Source organism: Neophocaena asiaeorientalis, unplaced genomic scaffold (assembly GCF_003031525.2).
Source record: "Neophocaena asiaeorientalis asiaeorientalis breed wild unplaced genomic scaffold, Neophocaena_asiaeorientalis_V1.1 scaffold85, whole genome shotgun sequence".
NCBI lineage: Eukaryota > Metazoa > Chordata > Mammalia > Artiodactyla > Phocoenidae > Neophocaena > Neophocaena asiaeorientalis.
This window is the reverse complement of record NW_020174301.1, coordinates 7342591-7365700: the sequence shown is the minus strand read 5'-3', so window position 1 is coordinate 7365700 and position 23110 is coordinate 7342591. Positions and strand designations below refer to the sequence as shown.

Sequence of the window (23110 nt, the reverse complement as noted above, 5' to 3'; positions counted from 1 at the left end):
TGCCTTGCAGTGTGAAAGCAGTCATAGATAGACAACAGGTAAATGAATGGGCATGGCATGGCTGTGTGCCCGTAGAACTTTATTATATGAATTTTATAATTTTTATGTGTCATAAAGTTCTTTTGATTTGTTTTTTTCAGTCATTTAAAAATGTGAAAACCATTGGTAGCCCACAAGCCTTAAAAAACCAGCAGTGGACTGGATTTGGCCCATGGACCGTAGTTTGCCATTCCCTGCCTTAGATATTTTAACGTACCAAGCTCCTGTGTTGACTCTCCACTATTCTCCTGGCTGAAGGCCCTACCCCATCTTCTGTTCCTTAAGACTAGCCTTTCTTGCTTCACCTTAAAAACTGCCTCCTTACTGTGTCTCCTGATCATTACAACTACAAATACACTATCCTTATTGCTACATTTCTGTGACCACTTATTTGTTGCTTAATCACTCTATTTTTATTTTCAGTCCATAATAAAAAATAAGTGCTTGAGTCCAGAGGTTTTATTTTATACCAAATATACCTGTATCCTTGCTAATAGGTTAATTTTGCGTATACTAATAATATGCTAAATATTTTTTTAAGTCTTGGAGTGAATCAATATTGTGTACGATTATGTCAGAAAGTCTAGTTTAAAGGGAATTCTTTTATCAAAGAAAGACTGAATATGCTGTAAATTTTGTAAAAGGGACTGCAATGTACAGTAAAATGATATATACAATAAAAATACGGCTCTACGTAAGTCTGAATTTGAAGTAGCTAAGCCAATACGCTATGGTAAGCATAAGTATTAAATCTCTCCTGTCTAAAATCTAACTATAATTTACAATTATATAAATTATATAAATATCTAATTATAAATATCTAATTATAATTTGGGCTTATATTATCATTTGGAAGGATTTTTATCAAGTGGCCTGTGTCTGAGGAAATTTTGGACTGGTACTTTCTTTCAGTGAATTTTCTTATAGATTCACAGGCATCAAAATCATACCATTGGATTACCTTTTCCAAAATAATCATAGCAACTTCTAAACATTTGAAAGGCAGCTTTGTAAAAAATTTCTTGACTCTTCTGTTGCTAATTCCTACCTGCCTATTCACCCGCCCATCCCCAAACTTGCAAAGATAGCCTTGAAGAAGATTCATTGATTGATTCATTGAACAGATATTTAATGCAGTGTATATGATGTGTAATCGGTACTGTGCTAGGAACTTTAAAAAACTAGTTCTTTTGTCTTGGTGTTGCTGATGGGATTATGGATTAATTATATGTCTGTTGTTTGCGGCTTTTTTTTTTTTTTGCGGTACGCGGACCTCTCACTGTTGTGGCCTCTCCCGTTGCGGGGCACAGGCTCCGGACGCGCAGGCTCAGCGGCCATGGCTCACGGGCCCAGCCGCTCCGCGGCATGTGGGATCTTCCCGGACCGGGGCACGAACCCGTGTCCCCTGCATCGGCAGGCGGACTCTCAACCACTGCGCCACCAGGAAGCCCCCTGTTTGCGGCTTTTTAACCACTTGCTATTGCTGTCTCCTTTGCTCACCATTCTCTTGCTTTATTTGAGATACTGCTCACTTAAAACCTTGGGTCAGCCTTGAACCCAAGACTGCATGAAGGCATTGAGAGAGTGTAGTCAGGCATTATTTAGGTCATGTTGAATTGAGATAAATAATACAAAGAAAAACATTACAATTTATGAAGTATATGTATCCTATTTTATTTTAATAAGGAACTGTATAATGAATCTCTGAAAGAATATACAAGAAACCAATAAAAATTTTTATGGGGAAAAGGTTGAAGGAACTGAGTTAATGATGATGGACAGGGGTGAAGATGAGAGCCAAACTTTTCACTATAACCTTTTTTATACTGTTTGATTTTTGTGACTGTATCACCTTGTCAAAAAATTTAAAAATAAAGACCAGTATTTCTGGAGAGTTGAAGGAGAAAACATGGACAGTAGTTCATGTTCTTATGTTAGTCCTTGTAGGCCAGCACCTTTCCCAGGTGACAGCTTAATCTTGGGAACAAGCACACTATCTCAATAGTGTTTTAGTCACTATCTTTATAAACCCAACCGTGTAAAGTTACTTAATGTTGTGGTGCTATGTGTTATTCACACAGTTTAAGGATCACTTAAAATTGTTAATGAAGGAGAGAATAAATTACTAATTACTACTTTCAACTCATTCCTGCTTTTTTATTCTTCTCATATTCTTATTAAAATCTTTCTTACATTGTTGTTTTTCTTCTGAGCATTTTTGTTAGTAGAAAAAAAAAGAACACAAGGTGCTCCTGTGTTGAGTGCATAAACATTTATAATTGTTATATCTTCTTCTTGGATTGATCCTTTCATCATTATGTAGTGTCCCTCCTTATCTCTTATAACAGTCTTTATTTTAAAGTCTGTTTCATCTAATATGAGTATTGCTACTCCAGCTTTCTTTTGATTTCCATTTGCATGGAATACCTTTTTCCATCCCTTCACTTTCAGTCTGTATGTGTCCCTAGGTCTGAAGCGCATCTCTTGTAGACAGCATATACATGGGTCTTGTTTTTTGTATCCATTCAGCCAGTCTGTCTTTTGGTTGGGACATTTAATCCATTTACATTCAAGGTTATTATCGATATGTATGTTCCTACTGCCATTTTCTTAATTGTTTTGGGTTTGTTTTTGTGGGTCTTTTTCTTCTCTTGTGTTTCCCACCTAGAGATGTTTCTTTAGCATTTGTTATAAAGCTGGTTTGGTGGTGTTGAATTCTCTTAGCTTTTGCTTGTCTGAAAAGCTTTGATTTCTCCGTTGAATCTGAATGAGATTCTTGCTGGGTAATCTTGGTTGTAGGTTTTTCTCTTTCATCACTTTAAGTATATCCTGCCACTCCCTTCTGGCCTGCATAGTTTCTGCTGAAAAATCAGCTGATAACCTTATGGGGATTCCTTTGTATGTTATTTTTTGTTTTTCCCTTGCTGCTTTTAACATTTTTTCTGTGAATTTAAATTTTCTTAGTTTGATTAACATGTGTCTTGGTGTGTTTCTCATAGGGTTTATCCTGTATGGGACTCTCTGTGCTTCCTGGACTTGGGTGACTATTTCCTTCCCCATGTTAGGGAAGTTTTCGACTATAATCTCTTCAGATATTTTCTCAGACCCTTCTTTTTCTCTTCTTCTCCTGGGACCCCTATAATTCAAATGTTGGTGCACTTAGTGTTGTCCCAGAGGTCTCTGAGACTGTCCTCAATTCTTTTCATTCTTTTTTCTTTATTCTGCTCTGTGGCAGTTATTTCCACCATTTTGTCTTCCAGCTCACTTATTTGTTCTTCTGCCTCAGTTATTCTGTTATTGATTCCTTATAGTGTATTTTTAATTTCAGTTATTGTGTTGTTCATCTCTGTTCTTTAGTTCTTCTAGATCTTTGTTAAACATTTCTTGTATTTTCTCAGTCTGAACCTCCATTCTGTCTCCAAGATTCTGGATCATCTTTACTATCATTACTCTGAATTCTTTTTCAGGTAGATTGCCTATTTCCTCTTCATTTATTTGGTCTTGTAGGTTTTTACCTTGCTCCTTCATCTGTGACATATTTTTTAGCTCTCTTTTTTTTTTTTTTTTTTTTATAAGTGGGACTGTGTTCCTATCTTACTAGTTGTTTGGCCTGAGGCTTCCAACATTGGAGTTTGTAGGCTGTTGGGTAGAGCTGGGTCTTGGTGCTGAGATGGTGACCTCAGTGAGACCTCACTCCGATGAATGTTCCCTGGGGTCTGAGGGCCTCTGTTAGTCCAGTGATTCAGACTCGGAGCTCCCACTGCAGAAGCTTCAGCCCGACCCCCGGCTCGTGAACCAAGATCCCACAAGACACGAGGGGCGGCCAAAAAAAAAGAAGATAACAAAGTAAAAAATAAAATTAGACTAGGAAACTAAAAGATGTGTTAGAAAGAATATAAAAGTAAGGGGCTTCCCTGGTGGCGCATTGTGACCCAAAAAAAAAAAAAAAAAAAAGAAAGAATATAAAAATATAGATGAACCAACAACCGGAAGGTACAACAGTACCACAATAGTAAAAAAGAGGAGGAGGGGAAAGGAGAAAAGGGTGGGGGGGAGGCTTAAGCAAGGGCGAGGTTTGGGCAGTGGGCGGGGCCTATACTTAGGACCCACAGGGCTAGAAAAGGCCCTGGAGGTTGTGGGGGGTGGGGCTTAGGCTCAACAGAATAGAAGGGGCCCAGACGTGGCCCCCTCCCCTGGTCTCAGAGGGCAGGTGACCTCACCTGGGAGCCCAGCAGGCTTCCTGGGCTCGAGTGGGCAGGGCAAATGCCCTCCTCCCAGAGGGCCCCTCCCACCTGCCTCTCCTGATCTCCGTGGCCTCAGGGGGACTGATCCTGTCTGACCTCCACTTCTCCTACTCTTCAGTCCCCCCGCATCCTACCAGTTCACTTAGGGGTTCCTCCCATCTCCTTTGGTGTCAGGGTCTCCCACCAGTGGCCAGCAGGCGCCATAGTTGTGGGGAGACGCTAACTCAGCATCTTCCCACACCGCCATCTTGACTCCGCCCACTCTAAGCTTTTTAGAGCTTGACCTTGAATCAAGTAAAAAGAATGTAACTTTAATAATTTTTTCCCAAAATCCATGAAATGGAACATCATATTTATCATCCACAGACAATGATGGCTCTGTTCAAGGACTTCTTTCTTTTTATTTTTTAAACTTTATTTTGAAATAATAAAATGTTTCTGTGTGAGGATTTTTTCTTTTTTAACTTTATTTTGAAGTAATCTCAGACTTACAGAAGTCTGTTTGAAGATTTATCAAACTTAGCTGTTGTAAGGCTTTGAGAGTGAATTTTGCCAATGAGGAAACAAGTTAGAAGTATTCATAGAAAACTGTTTACTGAAAATACTGGAGTTGTACAGCTGGAAGCTTTATGCTTTAGAAGGCAACATGAAGTGGAAATAGTACTGGCTTTTGAGTTAGAAAGTGCGGTGTTCACATCCTAGCTGTGTGCTCTTACTGTTATGTGTTCTCAGGGAAATTACACGTCTATAAAAATGGACAAGGGTGCTACCTTGCTGGTAATTGTGATCAGAGGTAGGTAAATAAACCACAGTTCCCTACCACACAGTAAGGCTTCAGTAGATATGGCTTCTATTATTATGCCTTAATATAATCATTATCTTGTTTATCAAGAAGAAAACAAATCCTTAAACAAAGTGTTCTTTTTTGCATATTTGGTTATGAGAACTGGAATTTGAATTTTATTAATTTGAAAGGGTCTCACACTGTAAAGAGAGGTTCTTTTCTAATTATATGAAATAACAGTTTTGAATTTCCAAAATAAAGCTTGAGAATGGAAACACAGTTTTGTTTGTAAAAATTGGTTCTATTTACCAAAAAGCAAAGTCATCTGAATAGTTGCTTTTTTTTTTTCGCATTGCCTAAGGCTAGATTTTAACCACAGAAGAACTCAATTGCTGTATTTGTAGTATTGTTATTAGACTAAATTATTTCACATTAGTATTACAATCATATTAAGATTATTATTTTTAAATTTATAATTTATAGTCCATCTTCTAAAAGGATTTTAGGTATTTTGCAAAAATGATATACCTATGTGCAGTTAAATAGAAAGTAAATTAGATCAAAAACAACCATGTAGAGAAGAGAAGATTGGTTTTCTGGCAGCAAAGGAAACTTGATGGAGTTCCTAGTTTTTATTTCTTGATAAACTGTGCATGTTTTTCAGGGGAAAAGAAATTCTGACCTCAGATTCTAGGAGGGATTTGTCCCCTACATCTTTGTTGTACAATGTAATGGGTCTCTTTTCCCTTCCCTTCTCTTCTCTTCTCTTCTCTTCTCTCTTTTCTTTTCCAGTTTTAGCAACCAGTTATATTTTTTAAAAAACAAACTTAAGATTATAGTAGTGAAGGCAAAGCCTATGAAGTTCTGTTGTGTGAGAGTTCTGTACTCTAGAGCGGTATATTTAGGATAGTCAGTCCTAATTATAGATAGAAGTTCTAATTAAGGTCAGTTCTTCACTGACTCACACACTGTTCTAAAGCCTCTATTTTCTCAGCACCTTTTAAGAGTGCTGTTTTACTGGGTTCCAAAAATACATCATTTTTAAAATTTTTAAATGTTAACACAAATACAGGAAAACCACAGCGCTTGACATTCTTCTTTCATTACCAAGAGTTCTCCCTTATTCCATAATTATCTATCACCAGCATGGACTCATGGATTCCTATTTTTTTCAATCACTGTAATTCTTTACCATCCTTAATTATTTTGGTGCCTAAATTGTCTCATATATGACCACTAGGAGCCTCTTCAAATAACCCAGTATTTTTTTCTTTGCTTTTCTTCTTCTTCTCCCCCTCCCCCTCCTCCTCCCCACCCCCCTCCTCCTCCTTCTTTTCTTTCTTCTTTTTTTTCTTTTTTTCTTTTTTTTAGGTCTTCACTACTTTCTGGTACATATAACAAGCTGTTCCAGGTTCATTTTATATCTTCCCCATCACAGTCCTAGAATCGGCTATTTTTCCAAAAAGCCCTGGTTCCTTTTAGTAGGGAATGATATTAGGAATCAAGATCTGGGTGTTGGGTATGTTCATTGCTACTTCATATATTCATAGGGCCCTTCAGTGAGCAGAATTAGGAAATACAATATATGTGAAGACACTTGTAAACATATACATACATACACACACACACACAGATACACAATTTAGAAATCATGAGTTCACCTGATACTTTCATTTCTATTTCATCCTCATAGATTTGTTCCTTGCCTTGGTTCTTCCCCGCCTTGGTTCTTCCCCCTTTTGTATTTTTATGTCCCTTGAGCCCTGACTCCCAATAACATCAGCACTTTGACTCATTTGCTCAATCCTATACTACATCTCAGATAGTTCTGAAATTGCTTTGTCCCTACGTGAACAGAGAACATACTTACTGAAAGGAATTCAGGATTTATTTGCAGTTCTCCCCTACCCTACCCATTGAGGGCATGTGGTCATGTACTGTATTCATAAATTAGAATAATTTTTCCCCTTTAGTGTGGTTATGTTGTTCATTTGAAATGTAGTTGGGTTCGTTTCAGTTTGCTCTCAGTTTCAGTCTCCCCCCACCCCTGCCTTTCTATCCTTATTGATTCCTATTTTTTCATATGTAGAGCATTAACGTGCTTCTATGACACAAAACTATACAAAAATATATACAGACAACCCTTACTCAGCCTGGCACTGTGTTAACCAAAACCTTGCATGTCAGAACAGTGCAAAGCAGGGACACAATTCTGTTACGCAGTTAACACAAAGTGAGGACTGCCAGTAATATCATTTGGATCTTCTTTACTGTTTTTTATTTTTATCTAGTTTGGTCAATTAGTGAATAAAGTGTGTTTAAATCTTCAACCGTGACTATTAATTCATCTCTTCTTTTGTAATTTGATTATTAGGTGCATATTTGTTTTTTTTTTAACATCTTTACTGAAGTATAATTGCTTTACAATGGTGTGTTAGTTTCTGCTGTATAACAAAGTGAATCAGCTATACATATACATATATCCCCATATCTCCTCCCTCTTGCGTCTCCCTCCCACCCCTCTAGGTGATCACAAAGCACCAAGCTCGTCTCCCTGTGCTACGCGGTTGCTTCCCACTAGCTATCTGTTTTACATTTGGTAGTATATATAAGTCCATGCCACTCTCTCACTTCGTCCCAACTTACCCGTCCCCCTCCCCATGTCCTCAGGTCCATTCTCTACATCTGCATCTTTATTCCTGTCCTGTCCCTAGGTTCTTCAGAACCTTTTTTTTTAGATTCCATATATATGTGTTAGCATACAGTATTTGTTTTTCTCTTTCTGACTTACTTCACTCTGTATGACAGACTCTAGGTCCATCCCCTCGCTACAAATAACTCAGTTTCGTTTCTTTTTCATATTTCTTCTTGACATAGTGACTCTCTTATCATTATGAAGGGTTCCTCTTTGTCTTATAATATTTCTTGCCTTAATATTTATTTCATCTGATATTGATATAGCATCTACAGATTTCTTATTATTTTCATGGTGTGTGTGTGTGTAGATATATATCTTTTTTTAACAACCTTTTACTTTCGATCTATTTGTGTCTTTATATTTAAATTGTATCATATGTCATAAACAGTTGGCTCTTGCTTTTATGTGTATAACAATCTCTGCCTTTTCATTGGAGTGTTTAGTTCCCTTACACTTAATGTAGTTATTGATGAGGTTGTGTTTTTAGATCTGGCATTTTGCCATTTGTTTTTTGTCTCATCTGTTTTTTTTTCCCTCTCCTCTGTTTCTTTTCATCCTTCCTGTCTTGTGAATCAAATATTTTTTAGTATTCCATTTTAATTCCTTTATTGGCTTGCTAACTATAGTTTTATACTGTGTATATGGTTGCTCTAGGAATTGGAGTATGCATCTTTAATGTATCCCATATACTTAGAATATTGTTACTTAAGGTAAATTACAAGAACCTCATAATAGTTTATTTCCATTTATGCCCACATCATCAGTGTTGGTCATATACGGGTATCCCCTGCTTTTTGAAAGTTCGCTTTACGCCACTTCACCTTTATGAAAGACCTACTTTAGTACCTGTTTTTGCTAACTGGAAGAAATTTGAAGAGGATTTTTACTTTTACAGAAATTGAAAAGAGAAAATGTCATTCAACCTTTGTTTTGCAGCAAGCTGACACCACCAAGCTCCTTCTCTGGGAACTACATTCAGCATCCCAGCATCAAGCCGCCGTAGCTTTGAACTGTGTCTGTGAACATCTGTGCTTTATCTTGATTTATTTTGTGCATCCATTAGCAAGATGTGTCCTAAGATAATTGCTTCTGCACTTTACACCATTTTTGCTTACAAAAAGTTTCATAAGAATGGTCTACTTTTGGATAGCAGGGGGAAACCTGTCTATTACATTCATATATGTTATTAACCCATCAATAGTGTTATTTTTAGCTTTAAACAGTCATATGTCTTTTAAAGAAATTAAAAGAAACAAATATTTTTTGCATCTACTGTATATTTAACATTTCTGTTGCCCTTCATTCCTTCCTTCAGATCAAAGTTACCATCTGGTATCCCGTCCCTCCAGCCTCAAGAACTTCCTTTAGCATTTCTTGTTATTTAGGTTTGCTGGCAACAAATTCTCTATTTTTGTTTATCTGGAAATTTATTTTTCATGCAGTTGTGAAGGATAGTTTTCCTGATATAGACGTCTAAGTTGACAATTATTTTCCTTCAACACTTTAATTATTTCAATCCTATATTCTGATGAGAAGTCAGCAATCAATCTTACGGCTCCTCTCCACGCGCAGTGTGTCATTTTTCTGTAGCTGCTTTCCAAGTTTTCACTTTGGCTTTCAGTCCTTTGACTATGTCTAGAGGTAGTTTTCTTTATTTGTTTGTTTTTAATGCTTCTATTTCAGTGAACTTCTTGGATATGTACATTAATGTTTTCAGTCAAATTTGGGAAGTTTTGGGGCATTATTTTTTCAGATATTTTTTCTGCTTCTTTCTTTTTCACCTCTCCTAATGGGATTCCAAATTACATATATGTTGGGCTGTTTCATTTTCCCCATAGGTCCTTGAGGTTCAGTTTGTTTCTTTAAACTCTTCTTTTTTTTCTCTGTGTTCTTTGGATTGAGTAATACTAATCTGTCTTCAAGTTCACTGAGTCTTCTGCTATCTCTAGTCTGCTATCTCCAATTTTTAATTTCATTTATTATGCTGTTCAGCTCTAGAAGTTCAATTTTGTACAGTTATTTCTCTGTTGAGAATGAATACCTATCTTTTCACTCATTATTGTGCTTTTTTTAATTCTTTGAACAAGATGTTCTTTCAACTCTTTGAGTATATATATATTTTTTTCTTTGAAAAAAATATATAAATGCTGCATTGAAGTCTTATCATCTGGGCCCATTAGGAGTCAGTTTTTATTGACCGCCTGTCCTGTTGACCATCGGTCATACTTTCCTCTTTTCTTTGATTGAAAACTGGACATTGTAGATAATGAGTTGTAGCAACTCTGTATTCTCTTATGTTCTGAGGATGATTGATTTTCTGTTCTAGTGGGCAGTTAACTTGCCTGTTTTCAAGTTGCAAACTTTGTCTCCGTACTCTTCCCACCCTCCCCATCTTCCCAGCAACAGCATATATTTCTCTTCTTCCTTTGTCTTCCCACTGCTGCCTTTTTAGACTGGTGCCCTAATTTTTCCTTCTTTATTTAGCAATCAGCCAAGGATTTGAGCAGAGATGGGACTTACCCGCTCAGTGATTTCTTTGTCTCCCCATAATTTCTAGCTGCTCTGCCGGCTCTGCTGGCTTTGCACTCTATCCTGATTCTTGAAACCCATAAGGCTTCAACTTGGGTTTCTGCTTGAACTACGCCACCGTTTTCCTGCAGCCATAGCCCTGAGCTATGAAAACCCCATGCTAGCAGTTTATACTCCTTGTTGCAATTTTATGAAATTAGACTGTCCTCTGACCTCCGTGTGCTTTGGGAAGGTTTATATTATCTTTAAATGTGTTTTTAAAATTCTTTTTATCCAGTTTTTATAACTGCAGTCTGTTGGAGAGTTTGTGTGACCACTTCACCACTATTACCAAAAGTACTGTTCACTTGGTTTTCTTGTAGATGTTGTTGACAGGTATTGCCTTTGTTTTCCTGGTTGTTCTTTGTGCTTTAATGGGAGGATTTGGGGAGACTCAAAACCATGCTACCACCACTGCCATCCTTCTAGAACCAGAAATACATATTTTTACTTTGATTTTATAAGGCAAAGGAAAGGATTTAATTATGTGATTAAACTATTTTGAAATAAAATCAGCTGTTTCTTTTATTAGGTGAGGCAGCTTCAAGGTAAAAATTTGGTAGAAAGAATTAATACTTTAAGTAGCATTATATCCATATTATATAGTGAAATGTTTAGTTCTTCTATAGAGAAGGCTGTTAACATGGAATTTTGAAATTAGTTTACAAGATGAGCAGTTTTAGAAATTAAAACCAAGGAAATATTTCTAGCTTGCATTTGTTTGTGGTCTTCCATTTATTTTAGTATTGAGTTTGATTATATTCACTTATTTTTGACTCAAGTGGTAACTGTTCTTTTAAAAATTTTATCTGAAGTAAATAAGGCCAAATATTAACTCCCCGCCACGCCGAGTAGTTGGTAAATGTGTGTTCCTTATACTCTGCATTTATTTTAATGTTTGACAGTTTATCTTTTTTAAAAAGAGAAAATATCTAGCTAAATTTGAATATATTTGGGGGCATGACTCTACAAATACCTCTGTTGTTACTAATAGCGTTTACTTATTACCTGCAATATATAATATATGGTAGGTACTTTGCATTCATTATTTCAGCTCTCAGAACATCTTTATGAGATTAGTTATTATATCCATTTTATAGATGAAGAACTGAGATCCATAAGTTACTTGCCCAAGACCCCATAGCTGGAATTTGAATCTAGGTTTGTTTGACTTCAAAATCCTTCACTCATTCTATCTTCATAGCCTTTTTTTAAAACTTGTTGAAGAAAAAAATTTTGGTTCTTAAATTTTTCATATTATGTTAGAAGTATATAAATTTTGGAATTTTTTTTTACCTATTTGAAGGCAAGTCATTATATTTTTTAAAAAATTACCTTTTCAAGATGATCTTGGGATGTAGAAATGTGCATTAGTAATGAAGCATCATTAAGATAAAGGCTGGGGCTTCCCTGGTGGCGCAGTGGTTGAGAGTCCGCCCGCCGATGCAGGGGACGTGGGTTCGTGCCCCGGTCTGGGAAGATCCCACATGCCGCGGAGCGGCTGGGCCCGTGAGCCATGGCCGCTGAGCCTGTGCGTCCGGAGCCTGTGCTCCGCAACGGGAGAGGTCAGAACAGTGAAAGGCCCACGTACTGCCAAAAAAAAAAAAAAAAGATAAAGGCTGAAGTTGTTACCTTCATGGAGGAGAGATAAAAGGAAATTAGCTAAAACATGAGACATTTAAATTTGTGTAAAGGAAAACTTCCACTCGGAACAAATTACTTGGAGCTGTTGCTGAATATTACTCCTAGTGGTTTTTAAGGCTATATAGATCTATAATCATAAAGGCCTGCTTTTGACTAGAAGAAGACTTTTTAGAAGATTCCAAATTTAGAGTTCGTTTGTCCTGGGTTTATATAGGTATTTTTTCCCCACCTCCTCTTTCCTAAGATTACTGTGTTGGAAATTAGTATTGTTTCTTTTGTAATTGTACAGGCATAGCTCCAGAATACCACAATGAAGTGAATATGACAGTAAAGCAAATGACATGAATTTTTTGGTTTCCCAGTACATATAAAAGTTATATTTACACTATACTGTAGTCTGTTAAGTGTGTGATAGTATTATGTCTAAAAAACTGTACATACCTTAATTGCAAACTACTTTATTGCTAAAAAATGCTAACCATCATCTGAGCCTTCAGCGAGTCATAAAATCTTTTTGCTTGTGGACAATCTTGCCTCGATGTTGATGGCTGCTGCGACTGATCAGGGTGGTGGTTGCTGAAGGTTGGGGTGGCTGTAGTAATTTCTTACAGTAAGACAACAGAGAAGTTTGCTGCATTGATTGACTTTTCCTTTCACAGATGATTTCTCTGTGGCTTGCAGTGCTGCTTGATAGCATTTTACCCACAGCAGAACTTTTTTCAAAATTGGAGTCAGTCCTCTCAAATCCTGCCATTGCTTTATCAACTAAGTTTATGTAATAGTCTAAATCCTTTGTTGTCATTTCAAAAATTGGTTGAGTTTGCCGTCTTACATGGGAATGATTGGTGGTGCCCCAAAATAATTATAATAGTAGCATCAAAGATCACTGATCATCGATCACCATAACAAATATAATAATAATCAAAAAGTTTGAAATACTCCGAGAATTAACAAAATGTGACACAGACACAAAGTGAGCAAATGCTTTTGGAAAAATGGTGCTGATAGACTTGCTCGATGCAGGGTTGTCACAAACCCTCAATTTGTAAAAAAATGCAATATCTACGAACTATTAGTAAAGCAAAGAGCAACAAAGCAAGACACAATAAAACGAGGGTATGCTTCTATACCTCTACTGCTATTTCATACAGTAAAACAGCTGTTTTAATTCTTCTGATGTCTGAATTGTAAAAGAATTTAAGAAATTAAGTATGAACCCAGATGACATAAAGCCAACACTATGTTTTAAAATGCCAAACTCCAAAATGTTTAAGTGCAGTGTTGGCATGCTGTATACTTATATATGATACTTCAACAAAAGTGAGCTGTAAAATGAACTGTGGTCAGAAAAATAAGAATTCAAAATAGTGTTTTATCTGAATTTTCCCTCTCTTTGCACCATTATTCCACGACTGTCAATTAGTTCTTCTAATGAATTTATTGAAGATGTCTGAAGGTGATATTAAGATGCACTGTTTTCAGAAATTGCTGTTTATATATGGATTGTATAGAAAGAGAAATTGAAGGCCCAGAGACAAGAGGTATTTAGGTTAAAGGTGAGGAAGTAAGTTCTTGAAAGACATGTATTAGTAGAAACAGGAAGGGATAACTGGTATAAGTAGGATAGGGTTTAGTGAGTGACTGAATATGTGGATATGTATAGGTGGAAGAGGCAAAGGAATGTTAAGAATTTGAGTCTAGGAGAATTATGGTCTCATTGACTTTGATTTGGTCATCAAGTATTGATTATTTTCTAATATTAGAGATATAAAGATCAAGACAAAGCTTCTCCCTTTCAGGACTAGTGGGGGAAATAGAGGTGCTTGTTTCAGAGGGAGATGAGTTTGACTTTATATGTCTTAAGTAGTAGGGCATGGTTAGATTTCCTTGTAGAAGTGTTCTGCAAACTTGATGGTTTAGACATGGAGAAGGAGAAAGACAGGGACTGGAGATTAGGTTTGGAGGTCTTCGTCATAGACAGGGAGAGTTAAGTCCTGGGTGGGGATAATTTCCAAGGGGGAGGAGTATAGACCAGAGGTAAGCATATATAGGAGGTCAGCCAAGTTTAATTCTTTTCACAACCCTTGAGTTGATATTTGACTCCCTTCAGGTGTGAGATTCTCCTTTCAAATTAAGTTTAATCATCCAAAAAAAACCAAAAGATTTTTGGTTTTCACTTTTGATTATAAAAATGACTGTCTTATAGAAGAGTGCACAGGGAATTCCTTTCCTTTTCTCAGTGGTTTGCTCTTGAGTCATATAAATTCTCTCTCTTTGTTTCTTGATAGGTGATGTTTGTGCTTATGCTCAACATCATGAGGTTTCAATATACCTTTGCCTTTAAAAAAAAATAAACATTTTGAAATTGGAAAGAACTTTTATAGAGGTAATAGCTCTTTCCAGAGACAGATGTCTAAAGGCAATTTTCTTTGCCTTTTTTGTTTGCAGTACAGACTCCTACTCCCTTAGGAAGTAGTAATAGTAGAAAGGTATTTGTACTCATTTCTTGGTAATTCAATATATGTTGAGTGTTAATTTTACTCAAAATATGTATTAACCAGTGACTGTTGCTACTTGTTTCTGGTGATTATATAATTTGAATAGTAAACCTTTGTTTAACTCAAGACTGAATTGTAGATGTACAATGAAAGTGGATACTTTTGTTTTAAATGTTCTATGTAAACTAAAGCAAATGCCTTCTTAATTCACCCAGTTGGCTGGTACTAGTGGTACAGTGGGAACTCCTTTCTGGCATTTCTCTAGAAAATTATATGTTTTTCCAAATCAGTCAAGATATCAGTCAAGAAATCAGGAAAATGGGGGATACTGTTACTATTCTTCTAAAAGGATTAAATCTTAATCAACATAGAGTCATTAGTAGTTGAAGGAATCCACTGATTGCAAGTCAAAAGCAGGTTCAGGAAACGCTAACGTAGGAATTATGTCCTGGGAACCAGATCTGGTGCTTGTAGGAGAGAAACAGTCAATCTAAGCAGTCAGTCTCAGGTATCTCTTTTTCCCTGTCTGTTGCTAATGGTGGGTCATTCTTGCAAACAAAATAAATATTAAGACGTTTATATACATAGTATACTTTATACAGATCCTAAGAAATAATACCTTTTTAAAAGAAATGTTTTCTAAGCAAAATAGATCCTTACTAAATTGGCATTTATGACACATGCTTTAGTGTAGTGTTGTTAGCTTTTCTAGAGTACTAGTAATGTTTGCTCAGTTTTTCCAGAATATTCACCATTGGCTACAGATCTTTGTAACTACTTTAACAGAAGAAATGTAAAGAGTAGAAGTGAGTATTGTGGAGTGCTCTGACATAGAATCAGAAGTTGATCTAAAATCAGAATTAATAAATGCAGTATCTATTTCGATGGCAAAATTAAGTTCAGGGTAGTCAGACAAAATATTTTCATCCTTAAGAAAAGAAATAAACATCTGAAGCAACATAGAGCCTAACAACCCAACCTAAAAGTGTTACCCGTGTCCCCTGCATCGGCAGGCAGACTCTCAACCACTGCGCCACCAGGGAAGCCCCTGGAAGTACTTTTAATAGTTGATCAGTTGCTTTTAAAATGAAAGTTTTCTGTATCTGGAATATTTGTCACAAAACAAAGATCAAGGCTATCTGATAGGGCAGATAATGTTTTATGTACTTTAAAATTTCATTGTTAAGAATGATAACTATTAAATATTAAATATTGGTGGTATTTCAATATTTTAAATGATTTTTATTTGGAATTTATTTTAAGGGACCCTTTTAATATTTTCTGTTATCAAATGTCAGCATCAGATAAAAATCCATTTTATATTTTATTGAAATACATAATTTTATTGCAGTGTATTGATTCATAGTAACAATAAAACAAGCATTTATTATTATATCTTTTTGTAACAAATCTCTGAGACTTTTGATATAACCCTAATGAATGCTCATTATTCTTTTTCTCTTTAAACAGCTTTATTGAGATATAATTCACATACCATACAATCTATCCATTTAAAGTATATGATTCAGTGTGTTGTAGTATGTTCAAAGGGTTCTACAGCCATCATCACAACCTAATTTTAGAACATTTTTGTCCCTCTCAAAAAAACTCCATACTCATTAACAGTCAATTCCTAATCCCCCTAGTCCTCCTCCCCCAGCCCTTACATAACCAATAGTCTACTTTCTGCCTCTATAAATTTGCCCATTTCCAGACATTTCATACAGTATGTGGTCTTTTGTGACTGGCTTTTTTCACTTAGCTTGTTTTCAGGGTTCATCCATATTGTAGCAGGTATCATTACTTCATTTCCTTTTGTTGCCAAATAATATTCCATTGTATGTGTATGCCACGTCTTATTTGCCTGTTCATGAGCTGATGGACATAAGGGTTGTATTCACTTTTTGACTGTTATGAATGATGCTGTTATGAACATTCATGTCAAGTTTTGTATGAATGTATGCTTTCATTTTTCTTGGTTATTTACCTAGGAGTGGAATTTCTAGGTCATATGTTAACTCTATGTTAACTTTTTATGGAACTGCCAAAATAATTTTCAAAGTGGCTGCATCATTTTACAACCCCTCCAGCAATGTGTGAAGATTCTAGGTTCTCCACATCCTCACCCATACTTGTTATTGTCTCTTTTTTAATTAGCCATCTAGTGGGTTTGAAGTGGTATCTCATTGTGGTTTTGATTTGCATTTCCTGATGGCTAATGGTGTTGAGCATATTTTCATGTGCTTATTGGCTTTTTGCATAACTTCTCTGGAGAAATGTCTATTCATTTTCTTTGTCCATTTTTAAATTAGGTTATACTAGGTCCTTACGAGATACATGATATGCACATATTTTCTCCATTCTGTGGATTGTCTTTTTGCTTACTTGGTGGTATCTTTTGAAGCACAAAAATTTTAATTTCAGTGAAGTCCCATTCACCTATTTTTTCTTTTGTTACTTGTGCTCTTGGTGTCCTATCTTAAATCATTGCCTAATCCAAGGTCACAAAGATTGGCTTCTATGTTTTCTTATTAGACATTTAGGTCTGTGACTTATTTTAGGTTAATTCTTGTTGTGCGTTTTTAAAATGTAAAAAAAGGTGTTATGAAAAATATACAATGACTTATGATTTCAGGGGGAGATTCCAAGCATTATGCTTTCTTATTCCTGAATCCTGTAATATCTGTTGAGAATTTGAGAGTACTAGCTGGTGCAGAGCCTTGTCTGCATGACCGTAAAGGCCTTTAGGTAGTTTGCTCTTTTGGACACATGGTGGCAGCAGAGCTTTGATGAATGAAAATTCTCATTTTCCTAAACTTAGAATTTTATAATTATGAATCTTCTTAATGCTCTTGGCAGTAAATTGTTGAGCAGTAAGTTTAAATTGCCTTTCAGATTAAAAATTATTTAAATTTATGAACTTTTCTTTGCCATGAGTTTATTCTGACTTTTCAGGTTATGAAACCAGTTTGTGAGGTATAAACATGATTTGCTTGAGTTCTCCAACCTTAGGACACAATTTTCTCTTATTACTCTAAGGTCTTTTAACCACTTTTCTTTCATTATCTCACTCCTATCCCTATGATCTTCGTGTAGAGATAAAGTAATAGAGTAGCAGTCAAAATGTTGATTAATGCTAAAGATAGTCTCAAACTTACTCCTAAAAACATTGGCAGAATTACATTCTGACTTAGAAGATAGATAATACAGAAGTTTAGCATGTGGGTAAGTTTTTTCCTTCAATAAGAAAAACTGCTTTATGTCATCTCAAGATTTGACCCAAGATTTCCTTTTTAGATCTGAATATTAAACAGTAAAATTAAGTGATACAATTATTCCTTGACAGTTATTTTCAAGATAATAGAAATAATAAACATTTATTGAGCACTGACTGTTTGCTAGACACTATGCTAAATGCCTTATATGCATTGTCTTTTATTCTCACAACAACTCTAAGAGGTAAGTTTTATTTTTGGCCTGAATTTTCCAGAGGAAGAGATGGGTTTAGAGAAGTTAAATAATTTGCCCAAGGTCCTATTAGTAGGTAGAGATGTACGTGTATGTATGTGTGTTCATAGCAACTATATTGTACTATTTTGTGTTTAATTTTTACAGATATGGTATCATACTGTATATATGTATCACTCTGCAACTTATTTTTTAAATTCAAATCTATAGCTGCTTTGAAAATCTATAGCTTTTGCTACTGTGTATAGATATCTGGTCAATTTGTTTACCTCATGAATAGATACTACTTTCTATTTCTTTGATTTAGCTGCTGAATAACAGCTTGTCCTAGAATTTCACCTAATTTTTAGCTTTACTTTTCCAGTAGAGGGTATACAAAGTGTTTAATTAAATTTTTTCCTCTGTTAACAGAGTAATTTATTACTTTTTAGTATAATGATCAGAAAGAAAAAGTTTAATACATATAATTGGTATAATAGTCCCCTTGTTTTATTTTATACTGCAGGTTACTTATTTTTGGATCCTATGACAGAGAGGCAAATATTCATTGCACACTTGAGCTGAGCAGTGGCGTTTGGGAAGAAAAACAAAGGAGTTCTATTAAGACGGTAAATAGATTTGCATAGCTTTACATCTGTATAAAGTTTATATTCTATAAGTGTTATTTTATTAATATTTATGTATCCTAGAGTTATTTTTGGTCATATGCAAATAATCATGAATAGCTCTTATTTGTCTTGTTGCAATATATCCATAATAAAATGAATCATGTAAAACTATAGTATTAATTGCTTGCATAAGAAACCTTGTCTAACTAATTTTCCTTTTATAACTTTTCCTTTTATAACTTTTTAACTTTAAAAACTTTTCCTTTATAACTTTAAACTTTATAACTTAAAAAAAAAACTTTTATAACTTGTTTCATAGTTGTGGAATCAGAAGGAAATGATTCTGAACACTTTAGAAAGCATGTAAATTCAGAGCATTCATTCATTCTTCAGATATTTCATGAGCACTTACTTTGTACCAGGCACTGTGTTAGATGCTGGGGAAACAGTTCAAGACAAGAGACCCTGTTTTTGTAGTGCTGTCATAGGGAAGAGGTTTGATAATTGTCTGCCTGTATAGAGAAAGGATTATAGGAGGATGGGGTAAACCTGAGAGATCAGATCAGTTAGGAGGTATTTAGGGGGAGGTTGTTGGCTACTTTAACTAGGTGGTAGCCAAGGAAATGGAAAGAAGAGAATGGATTTGGGACATACTTTTGGTGTGTGAAGGACTTAGAGTTCCAGTTTCTTTTTTGATCTCTCTCAAAAGAAACTGTCACCTAAATTGCAAGACTTTGAAAAAAATGTAAAGGCTTTTAAAATATTTTAAGTGCTATAATTAAAAATACACAAAAACAGTGCTTTACTCTCAACATTTTGTTAAAATTTTATTTATTTATTTTTGGCTGTGTTGGGTCTTCGTTGCTGCATGCAGGCTTTTCTCTAGTTGCAGCGAGTGGGGGCTACTCTTCATTGCTGCGCCACGGGCTTCTCATTGCGGTGGCTTCTCTTGTCGTGGAGCATGGGCTCTAGGCGCATGGGCTCTAGAGCGCAGGCTCAGTAGTTGTGGCCCACAGGCTTAGTTGCTCCACTGCATGTGGGATCTTCCCAGACCAGGGCTTGAACCCATGCCTCCTGCACTGGCAGGAGGATTCTTAACCACTGTACCACCAGGAAAGGCCCTCTCAACGTGTTTTAATTGGACTTGTTTGGGTTCTTTGGATTCCTAAATGAGTAAAAATTGTCACTAGTTATTAGCTAATTTGTTGAGCTAATAACCAACAACCAAACAACTCAACCAAAGTTGAGTTGGTGTTTTCTTAATATTCTGCATAGCAATTTTAATAGCAGTTATGTTGTGCTTCTTGGAATTTGCATAAATCTAGTTGTCTATTAAAGATTTTAGAGCATTTATCAAGATGTTGTCTACAGAATTTCTTTATTAAGCCCATGAAGTTTCACAATGAAAATAGAATCCCAGAATTTTATGGCTGAAATAGGGAAGGAAAAAAAAATGAGTGTCCTAAAGGGATCCTCAGCCTTTTTTTTTAAAGAAAATTTATTTAATTTACTAAACGTATACTGAAATATTGGGCTGGCCAAAAAGTTCGTTCGAGTTTTTTTCACACCATCTTAGGGTTTGGTAATAATGAAATTCCAAGAGTGATTTTGGGACCCCCAGACCTCTCCAGAGTTGCTTTTAGTCTGTTTTAAGGTAAGATCTATTTAGCACGTCAGTAGTTTTTTGCAGGAATAAATTATAGTTGTGTTCTTTAAAGCTGTATTTAATAAGTTAGATGTTAAGCTGTTTCTATCACATTTAACTCTTAGTGGCAGTATAGCAAATCCTAATGATTATTATTTGTAGCCAATATTTAGGAAAACTCTCTCTCTATTATGTCTTCATTATACTGGTGAATAGGTACTTTTGAACTGTACTTACTACCTAGCTGTTTTATAGTAGTATTAATGTGCTTTTTGGTATTTCTGGGATAGTCTGTTATTCTTCATAGCATTTTAAAAAATAGTTACAAAAAAAGAAAAAAAAAATAGTTACAATTCTCTTAAATAGATGCATAAGCATATTGCCATGCTCTCAAAAATTATGACTTTTAATGGTTATGTGGTATTTTTTTGGATGCCTCTTTGACTTTTAAATTGTTTCCAATTTCTCCATGTAATAATTGTGAACATTCTTATATAAAAAATTGAGCAGTGTGAAATTCTTTTGGAATAAATAGAGTAATTTTAATGAGTATGGGAAAGTAGGCAGAAGTAAAGCTGGAAAGGGAGGATGGGCTGACCCCCAGAGTTTGAATGTACGACAGTAGCTGGGAGAATAGGATTTGGGGCATGGGAATGACAGGGTCAAAATAGTTTCTTTTAGGAAAATCTCCCCTTTCTCTCATGGTTGTTCATGCCACCTTTAAGTTACATCTCAAGCAGTTTGAAGCAGTTCCTCAGAGAAAATAACCAGCTTTATAATTTGTTCTGAAATAAATAAATACATGAAAAAGCAGTATTGTTTTGTCTACGTATGAAATGGTCATAACTTGCCATTGCTATTGGCATTTTCAGTTTCCTTTATTATACTTGCAAAAATATGAGATTAGACAGCTTTAATATTTTGTTGCAAAGGTTAGTAAGACTTTAATCTGGAGTCATAATTTTAGATCTCAGCATATGTCATAGGTAGTTTTGGAGAAGGAATTCTAGGTTACTAATTACATCTGGTGTCAAAACTGTCAGCAGCACTGAAGTGTCTCCAGGCACTAAATTACATATGTCTGAATTTAATAACTCTAGGGAGGAGAATTAGAGTGTTTCTCAAGATTACACAAAGCATTACAGAATAGGATTTGATAATTTGAGATACATTGCAAATTTGGCTAGCAAAAAAGTACATCATTAAAAAAATAAGTATGCTAAAAAGTATTTGAGTTTAGAATCTATCTTTGTATAAATAAATAATTCAGATTTAGGGCTTCCCTAAAGCCCTAATGGGGCAGTGGTTAAGAACCCGCCTGCCAATGCAGGGGACACGGGTTTGAGCCCTGATCCGGGAAGATCCCACGTGCCATGGAGCAACTAAGCCCGTGTGCCACAACTACTGAGCCTGCACTCTAGAGCCTGTGAGCCACAACTGCTGAGCCCATGTGCTGCAACTACTGAAGCCCGCATGCCTAGAGCCTGTGCTCCGCAACAAGAGAAGCCACCGCAATGAGAAGCCCGCGCACTGCCACGAAGAGTGCCCCGCTCACCGCAACTAGAGAAAGCCAGCGTGCAGTGACGAAGACCCAATGCAGCCAAAAATAAAATAAATTAAATAACATAAATAAAATTTAAATAATAATAATTCAGGTTTAAATCTTTTTTTAATTTTGAAATGTATTAAGTGAAGTTAGCCACCAATTTCAATGAATATGCAGAATGAAAGAAAAATTAATTACATATTTTAAATATGCCTTTGAGTTTTTCAGACATTTTTTAAAGCATAATGTACCTTATCATGCTGTTAAATTAGGGAAGATCAATAATAGATGGAAAGTTTTAAATTTGTAGTATTTTCACAAATATGGGGTGGGGGTGGAGATGTGTTGGGCAGGTGTGGAGATGGAACAGTTGTAATGCAATAGCTGCGAGTCCTAGCAAAATCTAATGAATAGTGGCTTAAGCAGGAAAAGGAATTATCTGTCTTGTGTGATAAGCCCTGGGTTAGTATGGCAGCTCAGCAGTATTGTAATCAAGGAGCATAGCTCTTATTGGCTTTCTCCTCCATCATCCATAGTACAGGGTTTTTGTCTCCACGGTTGCAAGATGGCTAATGTACCGCTAGGTTCATCTTTCAAGGAAAAGGGTGAGGTGTAAGGCATGCCAAAGAGACATGTCAGCCAGGTTATGGTTTTTTTAAATGCTTTCCTAGAAGTTCCACTTATATCTCATTGGCTAGAACTAAATCACGTGGCCTCCCCCCGCAGTAAGGAAGTATGGGGAATCATTTTAGTTTTTCAGCCTTAGTAGAGGCAGAAGGCAAGGGAAAAAGAGTTACGAATGCCTTTTAGGAGGCCAGTCCACAGTCTTGCCACAAGAAAAATTCAAATTTATTTGATGACTTTTTATTTTTAATGGAATTTTTCTTGAATTGGGATATCAGGGAATAGTTGAAGAATTTAATAAATACCCTGCATAGAACCTACTTGCTATTTATTAGATATCTGAGGAAAGTTTGGATCAAAATCAGACACTTAGGTCAGTGCCCTGCTTATTAGCTCATTTGCACAATGAAAGAGCTCATAGGGTAAATGAGGTACTTTGTGGTAGTGTTTGTTCCTTAAAAATAATAAATAAGGAAGATTCCTCATGAGAATCCCATAAGATTTGATAGCAAATAAATTAGAAATTAGGCTTAAACAAAAATTATAAGATCATCTTGCAAGAGATGAGAGGGCCAATACTAAAAATATGTTTACCTACACCAAAAGAGACAGGGCACTTTATGATTTATTTCAGTCTGTTGCATTATGCAGGTTTGGCGATGATAATTTGCTTCCCTTTCACTAAGGAAGAAAATTCAAGGAGTTTTCAGATTTTAAAAAAGTTTCAGGCCATGATATTTCAGT

At 35.7% G+C, this 23110-nt stretch overlaps 1 protein-coding gene across 2 annotated transcripts in view; it reads left to right on the top strand.

Annotated features, from left to right (window-relative positions):
- PDZD8 (PDZ domain containing 8) overlaps positions 1–23110 on the top strand; it is an 84599-nt gene that overhangs the window by 29216 nt on the left and 32273 nt on the right. For both annotated transcript variants that reach the window (XM_024756071.1, XM_024756070.1), the window contains one exon: positions 18449–18551. In XM_024756071.1, coding sequence (XP_024611839.1) covers positions 18449–18551 — 103 coding nt within the window. The remainder of the gene's footprint in view (positions 1–18448; positions 18552–23110) is intronic.